This window comes from Stegostoma tigrinum, chromosome 11 (assembly GCF_030684315.1).
Source record: "Stegostoma tigrinum isolate sSteTig4 chromosome 11, sSteTig4.hap1, whole genome shotgun sequence".
In the NCBI taxonomy this organism is placed as follows: domain Eukaryota; kingdom Metazoa; phylum Chordata; class Chondrichthyes; order Orectolobiformes; family Stegostomatidae; genus Stegostoma; species Stegostoma tigrinum.
In genome coordinates, this window is record NC_081364.1 from 53,418,849 (window position 1) to 53,444,692 (window position 25,844).

The 25,844-nt window shown below is 41.8% G+C and overlaps 1 protein-coding gene across 1 annotated transcript in view; it reads left to right on the forward strand.

Annotated features, from left to right (window-relative positions):
- The window catches only part of dnah12 (dynein, axonemal, heavy chain 12), a 318,710-nt gene that overhangs the window by 75,132 nt on the left and 217,734 nt on the right, over positions 1 to 25,844 (forward strand). The window contains exons 20-23 of the mRNA XM_059649958.1: positions 7,789 to 7,983; positions 8,086 to 8,207; positions 19,773 to 20,055; positions 22,379 to 22,498. Coding sequence (XP_059505941.1) covers positions 7,789 to 7,983; positions 8,086 to 8,207; positions 19,773 to 20,055; positions 22,379 to 22,498 — 720 coding nt within the window. The remainder of the gene's footprint in view (positions 1 to 7,788; positions 7,984 to 8,085; positions 8,208 to 19,772; positions 20,056 to 22,378; positions 22,499 to 25,844) is intronic.

The following is a 25,844-nucleotide window of genomic DNA, read 5'->3' on the forward strand; positions in this document are numbered from 1 at the left end:
GACTCTTAATGTCATAAAACATCCCAAGAGGTTTCACAGACAAATTATAAAACAAAATGTGACATTAGCCATTCAAGGAAATGTTACTGCAGCTTTTCAAAAGATTGGCCAAAGAAGGAGATTTTAAGGCTTTACACAATGTAAGAATGCAAAATTCAGATAGATACAGATGTCGTGATTGTAACAAGGTCAGCCTTGCGGACCTCAGAATATGAGTTCCCTGACTGAGGCAGTTAATCTGGTCCATTTAGGGAGCCCTAGCTGACAGATAAAAACAGGGATGTCAGACATCCTGTTCAGTCTGAGAGCTGGCTCAGAGGGATCGGTTTCAAGGACTCTCCACATTTAGATAAACGGTGACTTGGGATACCGGCCTCTGTGGAGTTATTTCATGTGGTGACGAGAAAAACCTGTGCCTGAAGAAATTTGCTTGCAACAGTCAGTTTTGAGTTAGATTAGACATTTCAGGCATCATACTGTCATTTGGGAAGTTAGACTCATTTGATCCTGCCATCAAAGACTGGGTCCAGCACATGGAAAGAATGCATTATTTTTTCCAAACAAATGACACTGGCATACATGAAAACAATGTCTAATTCTCCTGACAGCTTATGGACCTGCAACTTTTTTAGGTATTAGAACCTTAACTTTCCCTGAGGCATCAGACACTAAAACCTTTCAAGAGTTGACAGATTTAGTTAAGGAAACAGGGGAATCCGTATCAAGATTTTTGACTAGGTTAACATGATTGACAGAGGCATATGACTTTGATTTAACCCTTAATGAAATATTGAGAGACTGTTTGGTATCTGGGATTAATGATGTGACCATGCAAAAGTGTCTACAAGCTGAAACCCAACTTGACTTCAAACAGGTACTACAACTGGCTTTATCATTAGAAAATCTGGCAAATGGAGCATATGAATTACAGAGTATTCGGTTGACGTAGACACTGTCGCCAGGCTGACTGAGTTTGGGAAACACCACTTGAGTGAAGCCAATTGCACAGCATCACTCAGGTCATATCCTGAACAGAGGGACTTTGGGTCAGCCCACAGAAAAACCCAAAACAAAGCCAAGCATCAGCCAAATGGTAAAAATTTTCTTGAGGATCTCAGCCGGTGAGCCATTATAGTTGCTACCAGTATGTGGACTCAGGACAGCAAAGAGTGCCACCAGATCTGAATAAGAGAACTCATAGACTGGTATCCAGGAGAGTGCACACCCTGGAAAGTCCACCTACATCTGGTTTAGAACAGTTAGATTCATAGAACATAGAACATAGAACAGTACAGCACAGAACAGGCCCTTCAGCCCACAATGTTGTGCCGACCATTGATCCTCATGTATGCACCCTCAAATTTCTGTGACCATATACATGTCCAGCAGTCTCTTAAATGACCCCAATGACCTTGCTTCCACAACTGCTGCTGGCAACGCATTCCATGCTCTCACAACTCTCTGCGTAAAGAACCTGCCTCTGACATCCCCTCGATACTTTCCACCAACCAGCTTAAAACTATGACCCCTCGTGCTAGCCATTTCTGCCCTGGGAAATAGTCTCTGGCTATCAACTCTATCTATGCCTCTCATTATCTTGTATACCTCAATTAGGTCCCCTCTCCTCCTCCTTTTCTCCAATGAAAAGAGACCGAGCTCAGTCAACCTCTCTTCATAAGATAAGCCCTCCAGTCCAGGCAGCATCCTGGTAAACCTCCTCTGAACCCTCTCCAAAGCATTCACATCTTTCCTATAATAGGGCGACCAGAACTGGACGCAGTATTCCAAGTGCGGTCTAACCAAAGTTTTATAGAGCTGCAACAAGATCTCACGACTCTTAAACTCAATCCCCCTGTTAATGAAAGCCAAAACACCATATGCTTTCTTAACAACCCTGTCCACTTGGGTGGCCATTTTAAGGGATCTATGTATCTGCACACCAAGATCCCTCTGTTCCTCCACGCTGCCAAGAATCCTATCCTTAATCCTGTACTCAGCTTTCAAATTCGACCTTCCAAAATGCATCACCTCGCATTTATCCAGGTTGAACTCCATCTGCCACCTCTCAGCCCATCTCTGCATCCTGTCAATGTCCCGCTGCAGCCTACAACAGCCCTCTACACTGTCAACGACACCTCCGACCTTTGTGTCGTCTGCAAACTTGCTGACCCATCCTTCAATTCCCTCGTCCAAGTCATTAATAAAAATTACAAACAGTAGAGGCCCAAGGACAAAGCCCTGTGGAACTCCACTCACCACTGACTTCCAGGCAGAATATTTTCCTTCTACTACCACTCGCTGTCTTCTGTTGGCCAGCCAATTCTGTATCCAAGCAGCTAAGTTCCCCTGTATCCCATTCCTCCTGACCTTCTGAATGAGCCTACCATGGGGAACCTTATCAAATGCCTTACTGAAGTCCATATACACCACATCCACAGCTCGACCCTCATCAACCTTTCTAGTCACATCCTCAAAAAACTCGATAAGGTTTGTAAGGCATGACCTACCCCTCACAAAGCCGTGTTGATTGTATTTGATCAAGCCATGCTCTTCCAGATGGTCATAAATCTTATCCCTCAGAATCCTTTCTAACACCTTGCAGACGACAGACGTGAGACTTACCGGTCTATAATTGCCGGGGATTTCCCTATTTCCTTTCTTGAAGAGAGGAATTACATTTGCCTCTCTCCAGTCCTCAGGCACGACTCCAGTGGAGAGCAAGGATGCAAAGATCTTCGCAAGTGGCGAAGCAATTGCATTTCTCGCTTCCCAAAGCAGCCGAGGACAAATCTGATCCGGGCCTGGCGACTTGTCAATCTTAATGTTTGACAAAATTTTCAGCACATCAGCTTCGTCTATCTCTATCCATTCCAGCATGCACACCTGCTCTTCAAAGGTTTCATTCACTACAAAGTTGGTTTCTTTCGTAAAGACAGAAGCAAAAAACTCATTTAGGGCTTCCCCTACCTCCTCAGGCTCCACACACAAGTTCCCTATGCTATCCCTGATCGGCCCTACTCTTTCTTTGACCATTCTCTTATTCCTCACGTAAGTGTAAAATGCCTTTGTGTTTTCCCGGATTCCTTCTGCCAAGCCTTTCTCGTGCCCCCTCCTGGCTCTCCTCAGACCATTTTTGAGCTCCTTCCTTGCCTGCATGTAATCCTCTCTAGCTGAACTTGACCCTAGCTTCCTCCACCTTATGTAAGCTACCTTCTTCCTTTTCACTAGAAGCTCCACCGCTCTCGTCATCCAAGGTTCCTTAATCTTACCCCTTCTTGCCTGTCTCAGAGGGACATATTTACTCATCACTCCCAACAACTGTTCCTTAAACCGTCTCCACATGTCTATAGTTCCCTTACCATGGAACAACTGCTCCCAGTCCATGCTTCCTAACTCATGTCTAATCGCATCATAGTTTCCTCTTCCCCAATTAAATATCCTCCCATTCTGCCTAATCCTCTCCTTCTCCATAGCTATGTAGAATGTGAGGCAGTTATGGTCACTATCACCAAAATGCTCTCCCACCACAAGATCTGATACCTGCCCCGGCTCGTTTCCGAGCACCAAGTCTAGAATGGCCTCTCCCCTCGTCGGCCTGTCAACGTACTGCGTTAGGAAACCCTCCTGAACACACCTTACAAAAACAGCTCCATTCAAATCTTCTGCTCGAAGGAGGTTCCAATCAATATTAGGAAAGTTAAAGTCACCCATTACAACAACCCTACTGCGTGTACACTTCTCCAAAATCTGTCGACCTATGCTTTCTTCAATCTCCCTGCTGCTATTGGGGGGCCTGTAGTAAACCCCTAACGAGGTGACTACTCCCTTGCTGCTCCTAATTTCCACCCATACTGACTCAGTAGGCAGATCTTCCTCGACAAAGGAAGCTTCTGTAGCTGTGATACCCTCTCTGATTAGTAGCGCTACACCCCCTCCTCTTTTTCCCCCCTCCCTATTCTTTTTAAATGTTCTAAACCCTGGAACATCCAGCAACCATTCCTGCCCATGAGAAACCCATGTCTCTGTTATGGCCACAACATCATAGCACCAGGTACTGATCCATGCTCTAAGTTCATCACTTTTATTCCTGATACTCCTTGCATTAAAGCAAACACACTTTAACCGATCCCTTGGTTCCTTCCCAGGAAAATCCTTCCCACTAGCTGGTCTACCTCTTGCTACTGCCTCACCTGCATCAACGCTCACCTCTGGTATACAGCTCAGGTTCCCACCCCCCTGCCATACTAGTTTAAACCCTCTCGAACTACTCGAGCAAACCTTCCACCCAGGACATTGGTCCCCTTCCAGTTCAGATGCAACCCGTCCTTCTTGTACAGGTCCCACCTTCCCCAGAAGGCATCCCAATTATCAACATATCTGAAGCCCTCCCTCCTACACCAGCTGCGTAGCCACGTGTTCAGCTGCGCCCGCTCCCTGTTCCTCACCTCGCTATCTCGTGGCACCGGTAGTAAACCAGAGAACACTACTCTGTTCGTCCTGCTCTGCAGCTTCCATCCTAACTCCCTGAAATCACTTTTTATATCCTCAAACCTATTTCTGGCTATATCATTTGTGCCAATATGTAACACAATTTCTGGCTGTTCGCCCTCCCCTTTTAGAACTTTATACACCCGATCGGAGACGTCCCGGACCCTGGCACCAGGGAGGCAACATACCTTCCGGGAATCCCGATCTTGCCCACAAAATCTCCTGTCGATTCCCCTAACTATCGAGTCCCCTACCACGAGTACTTTTCTATTCTGCCCCCTTCCCTTCTTTGCCACAGTGCCAGAGAACTGACTACTATGGCTTTCCTCTGGTAGGTCATCCCCCCCAGCAGTATCCAAAACGGTATACTTATTGCTGAGGGGAATGCCCACAGGGGATCTCTGCACTGTCTGTCTGTCCCCTTTCCTCCCCCTAACTGTAACCCATCTATCCTCGTCCTGAGCCTTAGGAGTGACCAACTCCCGATAACTCCTCTCAATTACCCCCTCTGCCTCCCGAATGATCCGTAGTTCATCCAGCTCCAGCTCCATTTCCCTAACACGGTTTTCAAGGAGCTGTAGCTGGGTGCACTTCCCGCAGATGTAGCCAGCGGAGACGTGTGCCACATCTCCCAACTGCCACATTCTGCAGGAGGAGCAAGCAACTGCCCTAGCATCTATACCCCACTTATCTGAACACCCACTCAATACTAAAGTAGAAAGCTTACTTCAAGTAATAATAACAAATTAATAACAAACTTATATTCAATAGAGAAAGTTTAGAATGAACCTTACCTTATTAACTAGGTTAGAGGAGGAGGGCGGGTGGGAGACACCACAGTTGTAGAGTCTCGGGTTTAGCCGCCTTGCTGATATTTATACTCACTGCTTTCCTTCCCGGCTGCCCCTCTGGTCCTCGTCACTTCCTCTGGTGCTCCCGCTCCTTCTCTGAAAGAGGAAAAAAAAACTGCTGCCCGCTATCGGTAAGTAATTTTAAAAATAAACTGCTTTACCTTAGCTGCAGTCTTCCGGGTCCGTCTTGCCTCCGCTGCTGCTCGCACTCAAAATGGCCGTTGGCGTCGAAGGGTGAGTATTTATACTCACTGCTTTCCTTCCCAGCTGCCCCTCTGGTCCTCGTCACTTCCTCTGGTGCTCCCGCTCCTTCTCTGAAAGAGGAAAAAAAACACCGCTGCCCGCTATCGGTAAGTAATTTTAAAAATAAACTGCTTTACCTTAGCTGCAGTCTTCCGGGTCCGTCTTGCCTCCGCTGCTGCTCGCACTCAAAATGGCCGTTGGCGTCGAAGGGTGAGTATTTATACTCACTGCTTTCCTTCCCGGCTGCCCCTCTGGTCCTCGTCACTTCCTCTGGTGCTCAGTACCAATCAAAATAAATGTCTGGTTGAATGGTCATCCAGTTCTAATGGAGGTTGATCCTGGCATGACCTTTTCAGTGATTGCAGAATGAGTCTTTAACAAAATTCATTCTGGATTCCAACTCTTAAGTTTGTGCAAAACCTCGGCTACGCTGAGAACCTATACCAGGGGACCTTTACAGATTAAAGGGTGCAACTTTGGCTTCAATCTCTTATGAGAGTCAGCTGGTTCAGTTACCTCTGATTGTAGTAAAAGGCTCGGGCCCAGGCTTGATTTAGTGAAATTGGTTGAGAAAGATTCACCTACTTTGGCTCAACATTTTTCAGTTAGAAAATGGCTGCCCAAGTGAAGTCGTAATTAAGTACCTGGAGGTTTTTCGGGAAGGTCTCAGAACTATCAAAGGAGTCAAGGCAAAATTGCATATTGGCCAGGAAACAATTCCATTAATTCTGCAAGGCCTGCTCAGTGCCACTTTCCTTATGGGCAAAAGTAGAAGCCAAAATCAGAAGACTGGAAAGCGAAGGAATCATCAAATGAGTCCATTTTGCGGAATAAGCAGCATTTGATAGACAGATTGTGAAGCCCCAAGGGTCAGTTTGCCCTTGTGGGGATTTTAAACAAATGATAAACAACTTTTCACACCTGAATAAATACCCAATTCCTTGCAGAGAGAATTCATACACAAAGCTAGAAGTGGGAGGCTATCCTTCATGAAGCTGGGCCATGAGCTCCATAAGCCATGCATACATGCAATCGTGTTAGATGAGGATTCTAAGATGTATGCTACAATTAATATCCATAAGGTTTTGTATGAGAATGCCATCTGAGGTGTCATCAGCCTGTGCAATTCTTCCATGGATGATGGAGAGCATGGTCTACTCCAGGTGGCCATTTGTCTAGATGACATACTAATAACAGGGAAGACAAATACTGAGCAATTAAAGATCTTCGACATAGTCATTAGACATTTTTCTCAGGTGGGCACATGCCTTGTGTGTTCCAGGCACCCCAACTGACATACATTAGCTACAAAGTTGATAACACTGAGTTACACCTGTTGGAAGATAAAGTGAGGGCAATCAAAGATGCCTTGCCTCCCATGGCTGTACTGGAGCTTAGCGCTTTCCTTCGGCAGGTGAATTATTGTGGAAAGTTCATACATAACCTGGCCTCCACCTTGGCACCCTTGTGCCTGTTGCTGAAAAAAGATCAGCCTTGGAAATGGTCAGTTCCACCGAAAACTGCCATTGGGTATTAAAGGGGCTAAAACAATTAAGTTTATAATGACATATTTTATTTCAATAACTGAGGAAAAGGGCAAAAGGTTTGGAGAGAAGAATTTCCCCAAATAAATAACATGCTTAAATCTTAAATAAATATTTAATTATCCGTAGGATGCTGAGAAAATAATATTGCGATCATTTACATAACAGAATAAAATGTTTGACAAAGAATCAAGCTATTTGTACCAAATACACATTTTACACAGTGGTTCTCAATGGTATTGCAAAAAGACTACTGTCAGTTTTTTTTATATCAGCTAACTATATATTTTTGGTATGTCACATTGATCATAGGCGATATTGCTGTAGCAAATTTGCTGTATTAAAGAATAGATGAATTTTTGCTATGCTAAGCATCAGAAGGCTTTTTTATCATTTAGGCTGTGGCAGTCAGGATGAATATCTGGAAGTATATCTCCAAGTTTTGAAGCACTAGTATGAGAAAAATATTAGAAATGAGAATATTTGTTTTCTTGATTACTGTAAATAATATAAAGACAATACAAAGATGTTGCTTTGAAATAAATGGATCAATGATCATATTTACAGTCATCAATTCACTTTTCTCTCTTGGAATGCAGAACACAATATTGTAATGTATTATTGTAATGCATTATTTTCTGCTTTACATCTTCATACTTAAGAGTTGGGAGGAGCGCCTGATTCGTGTTCAGGAAACCATTGATGAATGGTTGAAAGTACAAGCTCAATGGCTCTATCTAGACCCCATTTTTTCCTCTGAGGACATTATGCAACAGATGCCAGAAGAGGGACGACTCTTCCAAACTGTGGACAGAAACTGGAAAGATATCATGAGACACTGTGTTAAAGATCCCAAGGTACATCCTGACGTAAATCATTACCTCAAGATGTGTGAAGGATGGCCAAGAATTCTAATAAGCTTGCTATAAATATTTTATTTAATATGTTCACCTTCATAGGTTCTAGCAGCAACATCTCTAACAGGATTACTAGGGAAACTCCAGGATTGCAATCGCTTGTTGGAGAAAATCATGAAAGGATTAAATGCCTACCTGGAGAAAAAACGACTCTTCTTTCCTCGGTATTGTACATGTGATGATATTCCCAAATCTTTAAAAATTTTCTTAGAATCTCTGCATGTGTTTCTTTGTTAGCATTAAAAATAAAACAATCTGGAAATCCAACAACAGCACCAACAACATGTATTTAAATAACCTCTTGAAAGTGGTAAAATGTCCCAAGACACTTCAAAGGAACATTACCCAGCAAAATTTGATAGCAAACTGGGTGGAAATTGCACATAACAATACTGTGAATATATATGCATGACATGAACTGCAGTGCTTGAAGAGGGCAATTCATCTACACCTTTTCAAACGCAGTTAGAGGAGGGCAATGAATCTGATCTTGCCAGCAATGCTTTCATCCCATGATTGGATAGGAAAAAAATTGGGATAATTAATTAAAATCTTGGTCAAAAAGATAGGGCTAAATCTTTTTTTTTTGTTTGAGTTATGTTGGATTTTTTGGACTCCTCCCCTATTACCCCCTTCACATGTTCAGTAACTTTCCCATTCTACTCCTTGTGTGGTTGCAGCAATTGTTGTTGTATTGCACACTTTCAATTTCCAACATGATGGAATACAACAGTAAGTATACCTCCTCAGATGCAGCCTCAGCCAGACCATGCTAGTGAGCAATGTTCCATTAAGCTGAAAGGCCGTGCAGCTGCTCCAAGGTTCATCTAAGGTCTTGTGCATGCCAGTGCATTGACTACACATTTTGGAGTTGATGCCATGTGTGAACCTCAGAAGTCCAAGCACCAGAAAAGAAGATTCAAAGGAATATTGTTGGTGAGCCCCCAGTTATCCACATCCCCTTCCTACTGGCTCATCCTTCAATCTGAAAGGATTTACACTTCTCCAAGTGTTAACTAATTCTATCTATATATGCCTACACCTACATAACTTTCGCAACTAGACCCAGGCCTATGAGGTCCACATGCCGGCTACTGTTGCTCACATCACCTGTCCTGAAGAAAGAGTGCTACTGACCTTGGACTGCCCTTGCCTACCAGGACCCTCTGATTGACCTGTGCTTCCATGAATTTCACTTAGCTGTAGTGATTGTAACAAGATTAGCCAGCTGGACCTCATGGATTATGAGCTTCCTGTTTGGGGCTGTTAATCTGGTCTAATCAGGGAGCCCTGACTGACAGATAAAAAGAGGAGACAGAGATACTGCTATTCTAACAGCTGACTCTGAATGAGGCAGAATTAGAGTCAAGGGCTGTTCATGTATAATTAATAGGTGACTTAGTGACTGGACAATGACCTCAATGGAATTATTTCAGTGGCAATGAGAGTGGGATACTCAGAGATCTTTTGGTATGAGGGATTAATGACGTAACAATGCAAAAATGCTTACCAACTGAAGCCCAACTAGACTCCAAAACAGGCACTGCAACTGTCTTTGGAAAATGCAGCAAGTGGACACAAGTTACAGGATATTCTGACGGAAGTGGATACCCTCGCCAGTCCGAGTCAGCTTGGAGAACACCAACTGAGTGCAGGCAATTGTGCAGCCACACTCAGGACATATCCTGAACACAGGGACTCTAGGTTGGCCCACAGCAAAATCCCAAAACAAAGCCAAGACTCGGCTAAACGGTTAAAATTTTCTTCAGGATCCTGGCTGACAATTGTATTGCTTATGCGCACTGCCAGTATATGGGCTCGAGATAGCAAAACAGTCCAACTAGACCAAAACTGAGTAAGAGAATTCATAGGCTGATATCCAGGAGATTTCATTCCCTGGAAAGTCCACCAGCATTTGATTTGGAATGGTTAAATTGCTTAGCACCATTAAAATCAGAATCAATCAAAATAAAAATCTGGTTCAATGGTCTTCCAGTTCTGTTGGAGGTTAATACCGGCGTGGCATATAACTGATTACAGAACTAATTTCTAACAAAATTTGCTCTGAAATCCAGCCCTCAAGTTTATACAAGACCTTGGCTAGGCTGAAAACCTATACTGGAGAACCTTTACTGATTAAGGGTGCAACTCCAGTTCTGGTCTCTTATGAAAACCAAATGGTTCAGTTCCACTGACTGGAATAAATGGCTTGGGCCTAAGCTTGATGGGGTGAAATTGTATCCAAGAGATTCACTTCGATTGACTCAACATTTTTTCCACTAGAAAATGAATGCCTGAGTGAAGTCCTACTTAGATACCTGGAAATCTTCTGGGAAGGTCTAGGGACTATCGAAGGAGCCAAGGCCACCTTACATGTTGACTAGGAAGCAATTCCATGGTTCTGTAAGGCCTGCCCAGTGCTTTTCACCTTATGGACAAAAATAGAGATAGAAATCAGAAGGCTGGAAAGTGAAGGAATCATAAAACCAGTCCAATGTGCAGAATAGGCAAACTGGTACTGATTTTGAAGCCCAATGGGTCAGTTTGTTTTTGTGAGGATGTTAAACAAATGGAAAAGCACTTTTCCACAGCTGGATAAATACCCAATCCCTTGCATAGAGGATTTATACACAAAGCTGGCAGGGGGTCTGTATTCATGAAGCTGGATAAGAGCCATATTTACTGTAATTGCATTCAGATGAGGATTCTCTGATGCATGCTACAATTAATACCCAGTTAGCCTTGTACCAATATAGGACACTGCCATTTATGGTATTGTCAGCCTGTTCAATTTTTCAGCAGACAATGGAGAACATTTTGTATAGCATATTTCAGGTTGCTATTTATCTGGCTGATGTTCTAATAATTGGAAAAACTAATAAAGAATAGTTAGAGAACTCAGATATAGTCCGAAGGCTTTGTTTCAAAGGCAGGCATATTCCTGAGAAGGGAAAAATGTGTGTTCTGGGCCTTTCACAAGTGACCTATGTGGGCTACAGAGTCAAGAAGATTGGGTTACACTCAGTGGAAGATAAAGGGAAGGTCAAGGTTTCCCAGGTCCCACATCTGTCTGGGAGCTTAAGTCATTTCTTGGGCCGGTAATTTATTTTGGAAAATGCTGTACAGTTTTAGAGTAGATTTGTAGCTTGGCTTGTGGATGTTGTGGTTGTTTGGCTCACCGAGCTGATTCGTTGTTGTGCAAATGTTTCATTACTGTGCTGGGTAACATCATAAGTGCAGCCTCCGATGAAGTGCTGTTGTGTTTCCCGCCTGTTATTTAAACTCAGTTTTCCATTGAGCTCGATTACCTCACTTCTGGTTTACCTTCGCAATGGAGTGAATGTGGGATCCAGCTCTATGTGTTTATTGATGGCTTTCTTGGTGGAGAACCAGGCTTTTAGGAATTCCAGGGCTTGTCTCGGCTTCGCCTGTCCTGGGATCATGGTGTTGTCCCAATCGAACTTTATTCCTAGATGCTACCAACCAAGACTGGACAAAGGACCTAGAATGAGCTATTAACATTAGTCAACAGACCACAAGAGCCAAGTAAAGACAGATCTTTCAGGAAAAATCAGCCAAACTAACTCACCAAAATGACAACAACAGAGCAGACATCTGGATAAGAAACCTTTCAGACAGGAAACTGACAGATACACAGAAAGCAGTTCTAATTTGCGGATTCGACTACAACCACAGAGACACCAACAAGACAGAATTCCTAGCCACATTGGAAGTCACACTAAAGACCGACAGCATCAATGAAGAAACACAACAAGCCATAAGACAGACAGTGATCCTGACACTGACCGGAAAAAGCAAATTTAACACTTTCAAAACATCAGAAAGGAAGGTCCTAGAAGGACTGAAAAGGGACAAAAGCATCAGAATACCACCAGTAGACAAAGGGTGCATGACGGTAATACTAAATAAACGGGACTAACCCTCCAAGGCACAGACACTACTACCTGATGAGAACACATACCGGCAAGTGCAGACAGACCCTACACCACAACTGGGCAACGAGATTCTCAACATACTAAAGAAACTCAAACAGACCGGACAAATCAACAAAACAGACTACCTAAGAATGAAACCTGAAGGAACTAACACCCCCCCACAGTTCTAAGGCCTCCCGAAGGTACACAAACCGGAAGTTTTCCTCAGACACACAGTCTCCCTGCCAGGCATGCCATCACATAGATTAGCCAAGGAGTGACAAAGGAGACTAAAGCACCTCTTCAGCAAGTCACCCCACTCAATCCATTCAGTCCAAGAGCTCCTTAATTCCATCAAGGACATAAGAATAGACAATGACAAGATTCACATTTATAGACATGCCACAAGTGAGAGAAACACTGGCAACAGTACTGAACAAGAACAAGACCCCAGTGACACTATCTCCACAGACAACATACTGAAGCTACTGCACCTATGCCTCACCACTCATTTCACCTTTAACGGCCAAATAGATCAATGGGACACCGATAGGATCACCTGCCTCCGGACTAATACCTGAAGCAGTGATGCAGAGACTTGAAAACATGGCCCTTCTGCTAATCCAACTGAAACTATGGATATGATATGTGGATGGCACCTCTGTCTTTATTAAATGGACCAAACTACACGAGACACATGAACTAATAAACAACACCCTCACCGGGATTGGATTCACCAGGGAAGAGAAAAAGAGCAAACAGCTACCATTCCTGGACATCATGGTGGAATGCAGGACCAATGGGTACACAGGAAAGGTACACAGGAAAGCCACACATACTGACTAAGTACTGAATTTCAATAACAAGCATCCTAACACACACAAAAGAAGTTGCGTGAGAACACTATTTAAATGGGCAACTACACACTGCAGCAACACAGAACTACATGAAAAAGAAGTGTACCTCTTCCAAGTGTTCAAAGACAACAGATATCCGAAAAACTGGGTCAAAAGATGTCTATTACACAAACAACACCAGGAAGCTATTGCATGCCCTGACACACTCATCATGCTACCTTACATCAAGAACACATCTGAACTGACCACAAGAGATAGTAAGAACTGCTGATGTTGGAGTCAGAGATAACACGGTGTGGAGCTGGAGGAACACAGCAGGCCAGTCAGCATCAGAGGAGCAGGAAAGCCAATGTTTCAGGTCGGGTTCCTTCTTCAGAATTGCATATTTTCTGAAGAAGGCTGCACACTGTGTTGAACTGACCACAAGACTCCTATGACCACTGAGCATCAGAGTAGCACACAAACTGACATCAACCCTACGCCAACTGTTAACCTGAAACGAAGATCTGATACCCTCACTATGGACAGGACCAATATCATGTACAAGATTCCCTGCAAAGACTGCATCAAACATTACATTGGACAGATAGGAAGGAAATTAGCCATAAGAATACACGAACATCAACTGGCAACAAAAAGATACGACCAATACTCACTCATCTCCATTCACTTGGATAAGGAAAACCACCACTTCGATTGGGACAACACCATGATCGTGGCACAGGCAAAGTAGAAACAATCATGGGAATTCCTAGAAGCCTGGTTGTCCACTAAGAAAGCCAACAATAACACATAGAACTAGACGCATATACACTCCATTGTGAAGGTAAACCGGAAATGAAATAACCCAGCTCAACGGACACCAGAGTTTAAATAACAGGCGGGTAAACACAACAGTGCTTCATTGGAGGCTGCATTGATGATGTTACCCGGCAGGGTAGTGAAACATCTGTGGAACAACGAACCAGCTCAGTGAGCCAACCAACCACAATTCATAGATAGCCTGGCCTCCACCCTGGGACCTTTGCATCAATTCCTAAAAAAGGATCAATCTTGGAAATGGTCACATAGATGAGCCTTAGCTTTCAGTGAAGTAAAGAAACAGCTATCATCTTTTAGGGTATTGGAACATTGTGATCCCAAGTGAGATCAGGTATTGACATGCAATGCCTCCCTGTAAGGCATCAGGGTAGTAGCTCATAGCTGGCCCAATGGAGAAGAATGCCCAATAGCTTTTGCATCCAGGACTTTGGCTAATGCAGGGTTTAAATATGCCCAGATAGAAGGATTTGTGGTCATATTTCGAGTTGAGCAGTTCCACCAATGCCTTTATGGATGAAAACTTGTGATAAGCATGGATCACAAACCCCTGCTAGGTCTACTTAAAGAAAATGAGACAGTGCCGGCCATAGCTTCCGGTTGCATTCAGCAGTGGGCTCTAATATTAAGGGCTTGCAATTAGAAGTTAGGATGCTGTCTGGGAGGATGAGTAGTGAATGTAGATGCATCAAGCGGACTCCCATTAGAAGATACACCACTGGTGGTACCCCCAACAAAAGAGTCTGTAATGATATAAAATTTTCCGGACATGCTCCCAGTCACAGCTGACAATATCAGACTTTAGATGCAGCAAGATCCAATCACAGAGTCATCGACTCATACAGCATGGAAACAGACCCTTCAGTCCGACCAGTCCGTACCAAACATTATTCCAAATGAAGAGATAACAAGGTGTAGAGCTGGATGAATACAGCAGGTCAAGCAGCATCAGAGGAGCAGGAAGGCTGATGTTTTGGGCCTAGACCCTTCTTAGTCTTACCTGCCTGCTCCTGGCCCATATCCTTCCAAACCTTTCCCATTCATGTACTTATCCAAATATCTTTTAAATGTTGTAATTGTGCCCACATCCACCACTTCCTCCGGAAGTTAATTCCACATGCGAACCACCCTCTGTGTAAAAAATTTGCTCTATCTCTTTTTTAAATCTCTCTCCTCTCACCTTAAAAATGTGTCCCCAATCTTGAAATGCCCCATCCAGGGAAAAGATGCCTACCATTAATCCTATCTACACTCCTCATGGTTTTATAAACTTCTTTAAAAACTGAAAGCATTGGTGGTGATGGAGTAAACCAAAGGGCTGTCACAACTAGAATTGAAGCCTTTTTGGACCAGGAGTGACCAGTTTTCACAGTAGAGAACAGCATATTGTTATGGGGAGCAAGTGTGATTGTCCTGGGCAAAGGTAGCCATGAAATACTGGCTGAAGTCCACCAGGGCCATTTAGGGGTCTCCAACATGAAGATGTTGGTGAGAAAATACTTCTAGTGGCCAAATCTGGATCCAGACGTGGTCACATTGGAGGGACAATGCCCAGAATGCCAACAAGGACAAAAATTACTGCCAGCAGCTCCCTCACACCAGTGGGAATGGCTGGATAAACCTTGGACTTGGTTTAATGTTGCAGGTCCTTTCATGGGTTCAATGTTCTTAATCATTGAACATGCCCACTCAAAGTGGTTGGACATGCATAGGGTCCATTCATCAAACACAGGGATGCTGATAGAAAAACTGCACACATTATTTTCAATACATTGAGTTGCAGAAGTGTTGGTTTCAGGGCCACTGCTTATCAGCAGGAAATAAGGACAGCTGCGTACCACCCATTAATTCAACGGCCTGGCAGAAATAGAATGCCAAACTTTGAAAGATAGCATGAAGAAACAGTCTCCAGCTCACTAGACACCAAGCTGTTATGGTTCTTATTTGATTGTAGGACCACCCACATGCAATTACAGGGATAGTTCCAGCCAAGTTGTTAATGGGGAGCAGACTCTACACCAGGTTAAATCTGATCTTCCTGGACCTCACTCACTCAACTTAAATAAATCATACTAAAGCATCTCTGCATTCTCCTCACAGTTAGCTTAACATTTACCATAGAGGAACGTTAGAAGTTATTATTAATTATGTTATAGCAGGTGCTTAGAAAAATATCAAAGCAACTAGGCACAGCCAACATGGTTTTGTGAAAAGGAAATGATGTTTAACCAATTTATCAGTGCTTTTTGAAGAGGTAACATCAGCTCTGGATAGAGAAACTGGTGAATTTTCTGTATTTAAGTTTCTATAAGTCATTTCAGAGGTATTAGATCAAAGGTTACTGTGATAAATAAAAGCTTACTACGAATGAGATAATATTGACAAAATTAGAAGACTGGCGCACTAACACAATGAATGGTGTGTCAAAGGGATCAGTGCTGGGATTTGAATATTTTACAATTTGTATGAATGATCTGGTCGAAGGAGCCAAAATAGGATTACTAAATATGCTAATAACGCAAAGTCAGGTAGGAAAATAAGTGGTGAAAGGGGTGTAAGGTGGTTATGAAGGAATAGATAGTTTAAGTACATGAGAAAAGATATGCAAGTTGGTCTATAAAAATATGGAATTAGGCATTTTTGCATGAAAACATAAAAATGATGCATATTGTATAAAAAGTGAGAGATTCGGCGTTCTGAGATGCGTAGGGATCTGGGTATCCAAATGCATGAACGCAAAGGATCGGTAAGTAGTTAGGAAAGTTAATAGAATGTTACAATTTATTGCTAGAGGATGGTTACAAAAGCAGATTATGTTTATATTACGAGGGATATCAGTGAGACCATATCTGGAGTACTGTGAACAATAGTGGTCTCCTCATTTAAGGAACTACGTGAATATTTTGGAATGAGTTCAAAGAAGGTTAACCAAACCAATATCAGGAATGAGCGGGTTGTCTTATGAGGAAAGGTTGAACAGGCTAGGCTTGGCCCTGTTGAAGTGTAGGAGTACGAGTTAACTTGGTTCAAACATAAATAGTTCTGAGGGATCTTGACAAGGTGGGTTTGGAAAAGATGTTTACTGTTGTAGGAGCATCTAGAGTGGTGGAACACGTTAAAAAAAAAAGCAAATATGAGGCAAATTTCTTTCTCTTGTGATGATCTTGAGTGTACTTTGATGGTGGAAGCAAAGCTTTTGAGTATTGTTTAGATAGAAGTAGATAGATTCTTACAACAGGGTGAGCAAAGGGTCATATGAAGTTGTAGTTACAACAATATTAGCCTTGATTGTATTGAATGGCAGAGCAGACTCAAGGAGCTAAGTTGTCTATACTTGCTCTAACTTGTGTATTCTTATGAGTTTACAAGGAGCAAACAGAAAAGGAGAACATAAATTAGTGCCAATAGGGATAGGGTTTGGCATGGAGCAACAGTCAGAAGTTGCATGGCACAGAAGTTTGAATTGCATCTTCCTGGTTACATGTAATGATTATGATGAGCATTGCCTGATGTTAAAAAGAGTATTAAAATGAGAAAATAGAAGGGTGTCCAGAATTAGACTTGGAATCTCAAGGTGATCCATAAAGCAGTTAGGGTATCTATTTGTTCCAGGATTTACAGTTGAATCCAAGACGTCAGCACCCAGACTTGATCTTCAAGCATTATTCCACTGTAGCTTTTAAACCAAAGGAAGTTTGAATGCTCAAACTAATTGGTCATCCCATGTTGAAGTTTAATGGATATTTTCAATTTGTACCCGAAGTGGACTTAAAGTTGCGGAAATGGCCATGCTGCCTACTTGGATCCAATGTAAAGAGGACCAAACAATTTCTAATCTTAGGCTTTATTAGCATAACTCAGGCAACCTGCTGAATGGTCAAAGAGTGCTTGAGAGCAACCCACCACACAGGAATGCAAGAAATTTTACATGCTGGACTAGCAAAATTGGAAATGATCAATCAGATTTAGAGGTAGGGGTGAGGCGTGGTCGGGGAAGGGAACAGACACACCACTGAAGCACCCACCCCGTGGCTGAAAGTGGACTGCAGAAATTTTGTAGGATCAATAAAAGCATTCTTCCTAGGACAGTAATTTTTATATGTCAGTAACTTATTATCTATTTCAGATAGGTGTTCTCTGCAATCATGTATGAGCCCATCTGAGACTTGAATAATGTTTGTCTTGGATAAGTGAGCACCCTAATTGCCCTGACAAGCCACCTTCTCGAACTGTTGCTGTCCATGTGACCATAGATCAACCCAGTCTGGTAGGGAAAGAATTCCAGGATTTTGATGCACTGACAGTGAATGAATAATAATCTAGTTCCATTGGTCAAGATGGCTTGGGAGATCCAGCAAGTGGTGAAGTTCTCAAATATCTATTGGCCTTAACAATCTAGTTGGTAAAGGTTGTAGGCCTGAAAGGTTCTATCTATTGAGCCTGTAAGACGTGGAGCTCATCGTATGAGCAGGAAAGTCAATGTTTCGGGTCTGTAGCCTTCATCAGGACTGATGAAGGGGTCCAGCCCTGAAACATCAACTTTCTTGTTCCTCCGATGCTGTCTGATCTGCAGTGCTTCTCCAGCTCCACATGTTATCAACTCTGCCTTCCAGCATCTGCAGTTTTTACCAGCTCCTTATCTATTAAGCCTGGATAAGTTGTTGCAGTGCACCTTGTACATTGTACACACTGTGCCATTGGTAGAAGCAGTGACTGTCGATGATGTAAGATGGGGTTTCAACCAAATGGGCTGCTTTATCCTGGGGCTGTTGAGCTTCCTGTTGAAGCTGCATTTATCCAGGCAAGTGAAGAGTATTCCATCATATGTCTGACTTGTGCCTTGTTTGGGCAGGTTTTGAGAGTCAGGAGACAGATTACTTGGTGCAGAATTCCTCATCTCTGACCTGCTGTTATAGCCACAGTACTTATTTAGGTGTCCCAGGTCAATTTCTGATTAACACCAGGATGTTGATAGTGAGGACTGAATGTCAAAGGGCAATGGTTAAATTCTTCCTTGTTTGAGATGATCATTTCTTGGCCCTTATTTGGCATGAATGCTATGTGCCACTTATTCGCCTAAGCCTGAATTGTTGACTTGATGCGTATGGACTTGGACTGCTTCAGTTACTGAGGAGTTGTGAATGAAGCTGAAAGTTAAACCATTGTTGTAAATATTTTAATATCCTTCCTAAAATATCATGGTGAGAATTGGACACAACACTCCAGTTAACCTCAAACCAGTGTTTTACAAAGGTTTGCTTTAAATTCCTTATTTTAGTACACAATATCTCTATTTATAAAAACACAATACCATACATTATATGGGCAGTCCAGCCAAATCCATTGCCTACCATGTTGTATGGGCATGCCAGTATGGTGACACCATCCTGCAGGAAACTACAGAGCCTGCTTGGTGTAGTGGAATAGTGGAAGACCACTTCCTGGTTGAACTAGAAGTCTCTTGTAGTTAATAAAGATATAATTGATTACATGTTGGTAAATATTTACAGCTTACATTAATATTATTCACACTGTTATAGAGTCTTGGAGGAGAAGCAAACTTTGGGTCTCACTCCTTCAAGAGAGTAAGCTATTCTGTCAACAAGTCCATATGAAATCATCATAATGGGTGGTGTTTACTGTACTGCTTATTATTAAAAATTTCAGATACTTTCAGGCCCTCATACAGTTCCATAAACCTTTCTCAACTTGCCCTGCCTCTTCCAGTGATTTGTGCACAATAATTACATAAAATATAATATATATATTAGCGAGTTTTGAGAAGATTTGTAGCTCAGGTTGAGGTTCTGGATGTGAGTTTGCTCGCTGAGCTGGAAGGTTAGTTTTCAGATGTTTCGTCGAAGCTTCGTCGGAGGCTCACTGATGATGATGCTACCTAGAATGGTGACGAAACGTCTGTAAACTAACCTTCCAGCTCAGCGAGCAAACTCACATCCATAATACATATATTCACATACAAATTTGTCCTTTTGCGGCTGTGAATTTTTCTAACCTTTATGTTTGTAAAGCTTTTTAAATTATATTAAGGGTTTATGTATAAAGTGTAAATTATTGATGAGACTGGAGTATCCTACTGTTCTATGCTTAATGTTTCTAGGTTTTTCTTTCTTTCTAATGACGAGATGCTAGAGATCCTTTCAGAAACTAAGGATCCATTGAGAGTACAACCCCATTTGAAGAAGTGTTTTGAGGGTATTAGCAAACTGGAATTTCTTCCCAATCTTGACATTATTGCAATGTTCAGTGGTGAAGGTGAACGGGTTGAACTGATTGAAAAGATTTGCACTTCTGAAGCTCGTGGTGCTGTTGAAAAATGGCTGGTACAAGTGGAAGACATTATGCTAAGAAGTATACATGAAGTTATTGAGCGATCACAACAGGTATAACTTCACTTTTCAAATTCTACCACTGAACCATATAAATGGAATTAGAATGTTCAGCAAGTTGAGATAATAATATTTCAAGGCATTTTTTCATCACTATTGTTCTCAAAATTTGTCATTGCTCAAAACAATTTAAAAAATCCGTGGTTAAGCAATAATTCGATAAATTCATCTATATAGTTTTTAGAAAACTGTTAATTTGATATTTGCCCATTCAGTTTTTCAGTATCATTTCCTTCTTTTATCTAGGAAGGTCCTAGTTTATTCTTTTTCTACACCAGACTATATAGATTATAATACACAGTACACTGATTATGAGTATTTGGATCATGTATGAAAGTCAATTAAACAATCCTCTTAAAAAAAAGATCAATTTTTGACTTTGGAGAGGTTATGATTCAAGCTGAAAGTAATGCTTGTCAAGTTAGATCCCAGCGTGAAACTTGGCTTCATAGATCATAAGTTTAATTTTTCTGGTTGGTTACCATGGTGGGTAGCCACTGAAACCTAGTCACGCAAGGTTGCAAATGTTCCTTAACAAGAGAAAACAAGTTTATTACATGACAGAAAAAGACACAAATGATTTTTTAAAAGTCATTTTAGAAAGATCTTAACATAAACAATAAAACCAAGTCTCATCTGTTTCTAGCAATATCTGTTACACGTACTTTGAATTCCAGGGAAATAATATTCCTCTTAATTTCTTTCTTACCTGACTGTATACAGTTTTATTTCTGGGACTATTGAAACAGTTTTATGACTTATTTCCAATTCTCACAACTTGAAAACTTCTGTAGAAACTCTCACAGTTTACAGATTTCACAAACTAAAACACCTCTGCCAGAGTCACTGTCCCTCTGAATTGAGTTCTTATGGATTTATCTGTACAGGGAGATCCTGGATTTGAGATCCAATCTGCTAAATTAGCAGATCTTCATTTAGTACAAATGATGTCAGTCCCCCAGTTCACAAACAATAAAATTGGCTTAAACATTAAACAGCACCCTCTGCAGGAAGTATTTTAAAATAAATAATGAAATCAGAATTCAGATTTTGTGCAATGTTCCCTGGTGAAGGAATAACCTTTTGACATTTTACTACATTATTGGCAGAGATGTGGCTTTAGCCCTTGTCTTGCAAACGTTTTGAACAGATGAAAGTATGAAAAAGTTTCAGTGATGCTGAATAGAACACATTCACATTACTTCATCCATACCTCATCCAACCTTGTGTATTGTATTCGCTGAACCAATATGACCTACTCGACATTGGGGAAACTAAACACACAGTGGATGACCGCTTTGCAGAACACCTCCAGTCCGTGTTCAAGTATGACCTTGACATTCTTGTAGCCAGGAATTTTAACACAGCATCTTGCTCACATGTCCACTTGTCTGTCCTCGGCATGCTGCAATGCTCCAGCGAATCACAGCTCAAAGTGGAGGAATAACATCTCATCTTTAAACTAGGCAGTTTACAACCTTCTGGGCTCAATATTGAGTTTGACACCTTCAAATTGGGAACCCATTCCTTCCCTTTCATTTAGCTTTGCTTGCTACATCTCCATCACCCTCTCTTCCCTGCTCCCACCCCAATTGGACTGTCTGTTCTTTGCAGTCTGGCAATTAGATGCACAATTGTTCTGCCATTTTTACATTCCGATCACTTAATCTGAACAATTAGCATCCTTTCTTCCCCAACGCTCTAACCAGCCAACAACTATTCCATAAATAACAAAGTGTGGAGCTGGATGAACACAGCAGGCCAAGCAGCATCTTAGGAGCACAAAAGCTGACGTTTCAGTCCTAGACCCTTCATCAGAAAAGATACTTTCAGAGATGGAGGCACGTTTGCCAGCAATGCAAGTGCTCCTGTGTCAGGAACCACGAAATGCATTAGTGGTGACCTGAAAAATTTGGACAGAGGTCACCTCCCTCACTTCCTGTCATCAACTCTCTGTGCTTTACCTTCCATGGCAACCTGTTGGGCTTTCAATGGCCCTTCAATTTGAGAATCTGCTTGTTATTTGTAATATCCAGTGAACCTATCTTTTGGCACTGACTTGACAATTCAGGGAAAATTACAAACGAGTTACTACTGGAGTGGGCTTCTGGTCATATTAGTTTGACAACAGGATGCTGAGGCCCATAGAAAAATCTTTCTTATCATTAACTGAAATGTCTTTTGCCAGCAATGCTTTCTGTGTCAAATATAAAGTGTGTTTAAGTTATAAAAGAGAAGTGTTTTGCATTAAGTAGATGGAAGTACAAGCAGTATGTCAGCTTTTTTTAAAAAAAATCCTATTTTTATGTTACTGTAGGATTATCCAGTGAATAAGAGAACAGACTGGGTGGTAAGTTGGCCTGGCCAGGTCGTAATTTGTGTATCTCAGATGTTCTGGACTGCAGAGGTGGAGTCTGCAATCCGAAATGGCTCACAGGTAAGAACAGTTTTGTAGGTCCTTTTTAGAAATAGAAAAGATTCTGAATGATTTTCTAATATTCTCTATGGCAAGTTATCCAAAGTGACAGTGGTCTTATGCAGTTGTCACGACAGCTACAAAATAAGCAGCCACTGACCTACATGATTTGTTGGAAGTGATCACTCACAAATAAAACATTAATAGGGTGGTCATACCCTCACTCCTTCCATTTTAGCATTCTGGAAGGACCATTCAGTAACGTTTGTCTCCTAGAACCCTAGCTTCAGGCTCACATGGTAGCCATAAGTTTGTACTGTGTGAGTCTTGGTCACTTGTGATTTTTGCCTGAATTTGATTTGATTTATTATTGTCACATGTATCTAGGTACGGTGTAAAGTTTTGTTTGAAATTTTACAGGTTCATTAAGAACTCATAACAGCAGGGAAGAAGTTGTTCTTGAATCTGTTGTTACGTGTGTTTAATCTTTTGCATCTTCTGCCCAATGGAAGAGGTTAGAAGAGATTATCACCGGGTTGGGAGGGGTCTTTGATGATGTTGGCTGCCTTTTTGAGGCAGCGAGAAGTATAGATGGAGTCAATAGATGGAAGGTTGACTTGCATGATGGACTAGGCTCTGTTCACAACTCTCCGTAGTTTCTTAATGGTCCGAGGCAGAGTAGTTACCATACATAGCCATGATGCATCTGGAGAAAACACTTTCTATGGTGCATCTATAAAAATTGGTAAGAATCTTTACAGACATACTAAATTTCCTTAGCCTTCTAACAATTTAGAAGTGTTGTGCTTTCTTAACTGTAGCATCAACGTGAGTGGACCAGGACAGATTATTGGTGATAACAAAGTGTGGAGCTGGATGAACACAGCAGGCCAAGCAGCATCTTAGGAGCACAAAAGCTGACATTTTGGGCCTAGACCCGAAACATCAGCTTTTGAGCTCCTAAGATGCTGCTTGGCCTGCTGTGTTCATCCAGCTCCACACTTTGTTATCTTGGATTCTCCAGCATCTGTAGTTCCCATTATCTCAGATTTTGGTGATCATCACTCCTGGGAACTTGAGGCTATCGACCATCTCTGCTTCAGCTCCATTGATGTGGATAGGGGCATGCCCTCCACCTTGCTTTCTGAAGTCAATGACCAGCTGTTTGGTTTTGCTGTTGTTGAGAGAGAGATTGTTATCTTCACATTATGCCACCGAGCACTCAATCTCTTTCCTGTATTCCGTCTCTTCACTGTTTGAGATCCAGCCTACAATTGTGATGTTGCAGATGGAGTTAGGACAAAATTTGGCCACACCGTCATGACTATCCAACGAGTATAGTGTGGGGCTGAATATATATCCAGTGTTGAGGACTGTCGTGGAGAGAGTTCTGTTGCTTTTCTCACTGTTTGTGGTCTGTGGGTCAGGAAGTTGAAGACTCGGTTGCAGAGTGCGGAGCAGTGACCTAGGTCTCAGAGTTTGGAGATTAGTTTGTTTGGAATTATATTGTTGAAGGTGGAACTGCAGTCAACGAGTAGCAGCTTAATGTATAGCATCCTTGTTATCCAGATGTTGAGCCAGGAAGATGACGTCTGCCATTGATCTTTTGCGATGGTAGGTGAACTTATTGAATCGCCAATTAATTATCAGAAAGTAGACTCATTGCACAATCGATGAATTGACATTCTGCGGACACTTGAAGCTGGAGGCCAATAGCAATAACTAGCAAAGGAGATGTGACTTCTCTCCTTTATCTTGTCCCTTCATATTTTAGAGGGTTCCAAATACTTTCCAGGTAAAACACAAGTTTACCTGTAGTTTTTCAAACTTAGCACTGTATTTGCTGCTCACAATGGACCTGTAACTTGAAGAGACCGAACACAGATTAGGTGATTGCTTTGTTAAACAGTTGTATTCAATTTGCATTTGTGATTCTGAGCTTCCAGTCATGTGCTATTTTAATGCTTCATCCTACTCCCATTCTGACCACTCTGTCCGTTACATGTTCCAATGAAGCTCATTGCAGCATTCTGGTCTGAGTGTTGAGTTTAACAACTTTAGATCATTGCCATCACTTACACTTCTGCAGACTGCAGGCATTAGAAATGGTTTTGTTATAACAACATATATCTCCACTCAATCTCAAATTTGTTTGCTTCCCCTCCATCACTAACCCAGTTACCATTTCTGTGGTTTTGCACTTGCTTATAAGGTTGGTCTTGGTTCTGATGAAAAGCCATCAACTAAAAATGCTAACTCTTTCTTGTTCCAGTGAGACTTTCTGAATGTTTCAAGGGTTATCTGTTTTCAATTGGAAGTTGCAGTATCAGCAGTGTTTTCTTCTGAGTGGTAGTCTTTTGTTCATGAAGGCAGATATCTCATGTATCATTGAAGCAATGAGCTTCACTGGACAGTTGGAGGGTAAACCTTGTTGGTACAATCAATCAATGCATAAATTTGTGGGAATCTTGCACTGATAACAAAGTTTACATCCATTTTCTGATGATATCCAAAGTCCATGAGAAATATTACAAAATTGTTAACTTTGATAAAGAGGTTCACAATGACCTGCTTTATATGGCTGTACTGAAGATTGGTTGAATTACTTAGAACGTACAATACAGAAACAGGTCATTTCGCCCAGCCAATGCACGCCCATGATTGGTCCCCATTCAAACCTCAGCCCATCTCTCCTTTTCTAACTCTATTACTGTAATTCTCTATTCCTTCTTTCTCACATGCTTGCCTAGCTTTCCCTTAACTGCATCTTTACTATTCACTTTAAGAACTCTGTATGGCTGTGCTTTTCATATTCTCACCATTCTTTATGGTCTTTTCTAGGGCAAGCATGCCAAGCATCCAGTTGGAAGATGGCCACATTGAAAGCTTTGTTTTCATTTGGTTTGAACTACTTGCTTACTTAGTAGGACTTGCTTTACACTAATGAGATGTGGTTTACCATGAGATGTGACTTATTATCATGGAAACACGATATATACGTATATGTATATATAAAACTTCACCAAACCAGTCTTTCCCTATAATATTCTGTGTGAATCTTACAGTTCTTAAATGTCTATGCCCACATGTGAGATTAAAAATTGTTTTGTGAGTGCAAGATGTTAAAAACTGTATACTATCCCAATTAGAGCTGGTTGAAATGGAGTCGAGGCTGTTTTTCTTGCTTCCAAGGTTCCTGCTTCTTAGTCCTGATGTTCTCTGGAATGTGTGTGAGACCTCTCTGATTCTTTTAACTAATTATCTGGGTCATTTCAGAGTCCACTGGCTTAGCAGTAGTTTGATATACCAATGTAATTAGCATAATTTAAATTGAGTGTCTAACTCAGAAACGATGTTACAAAGATAT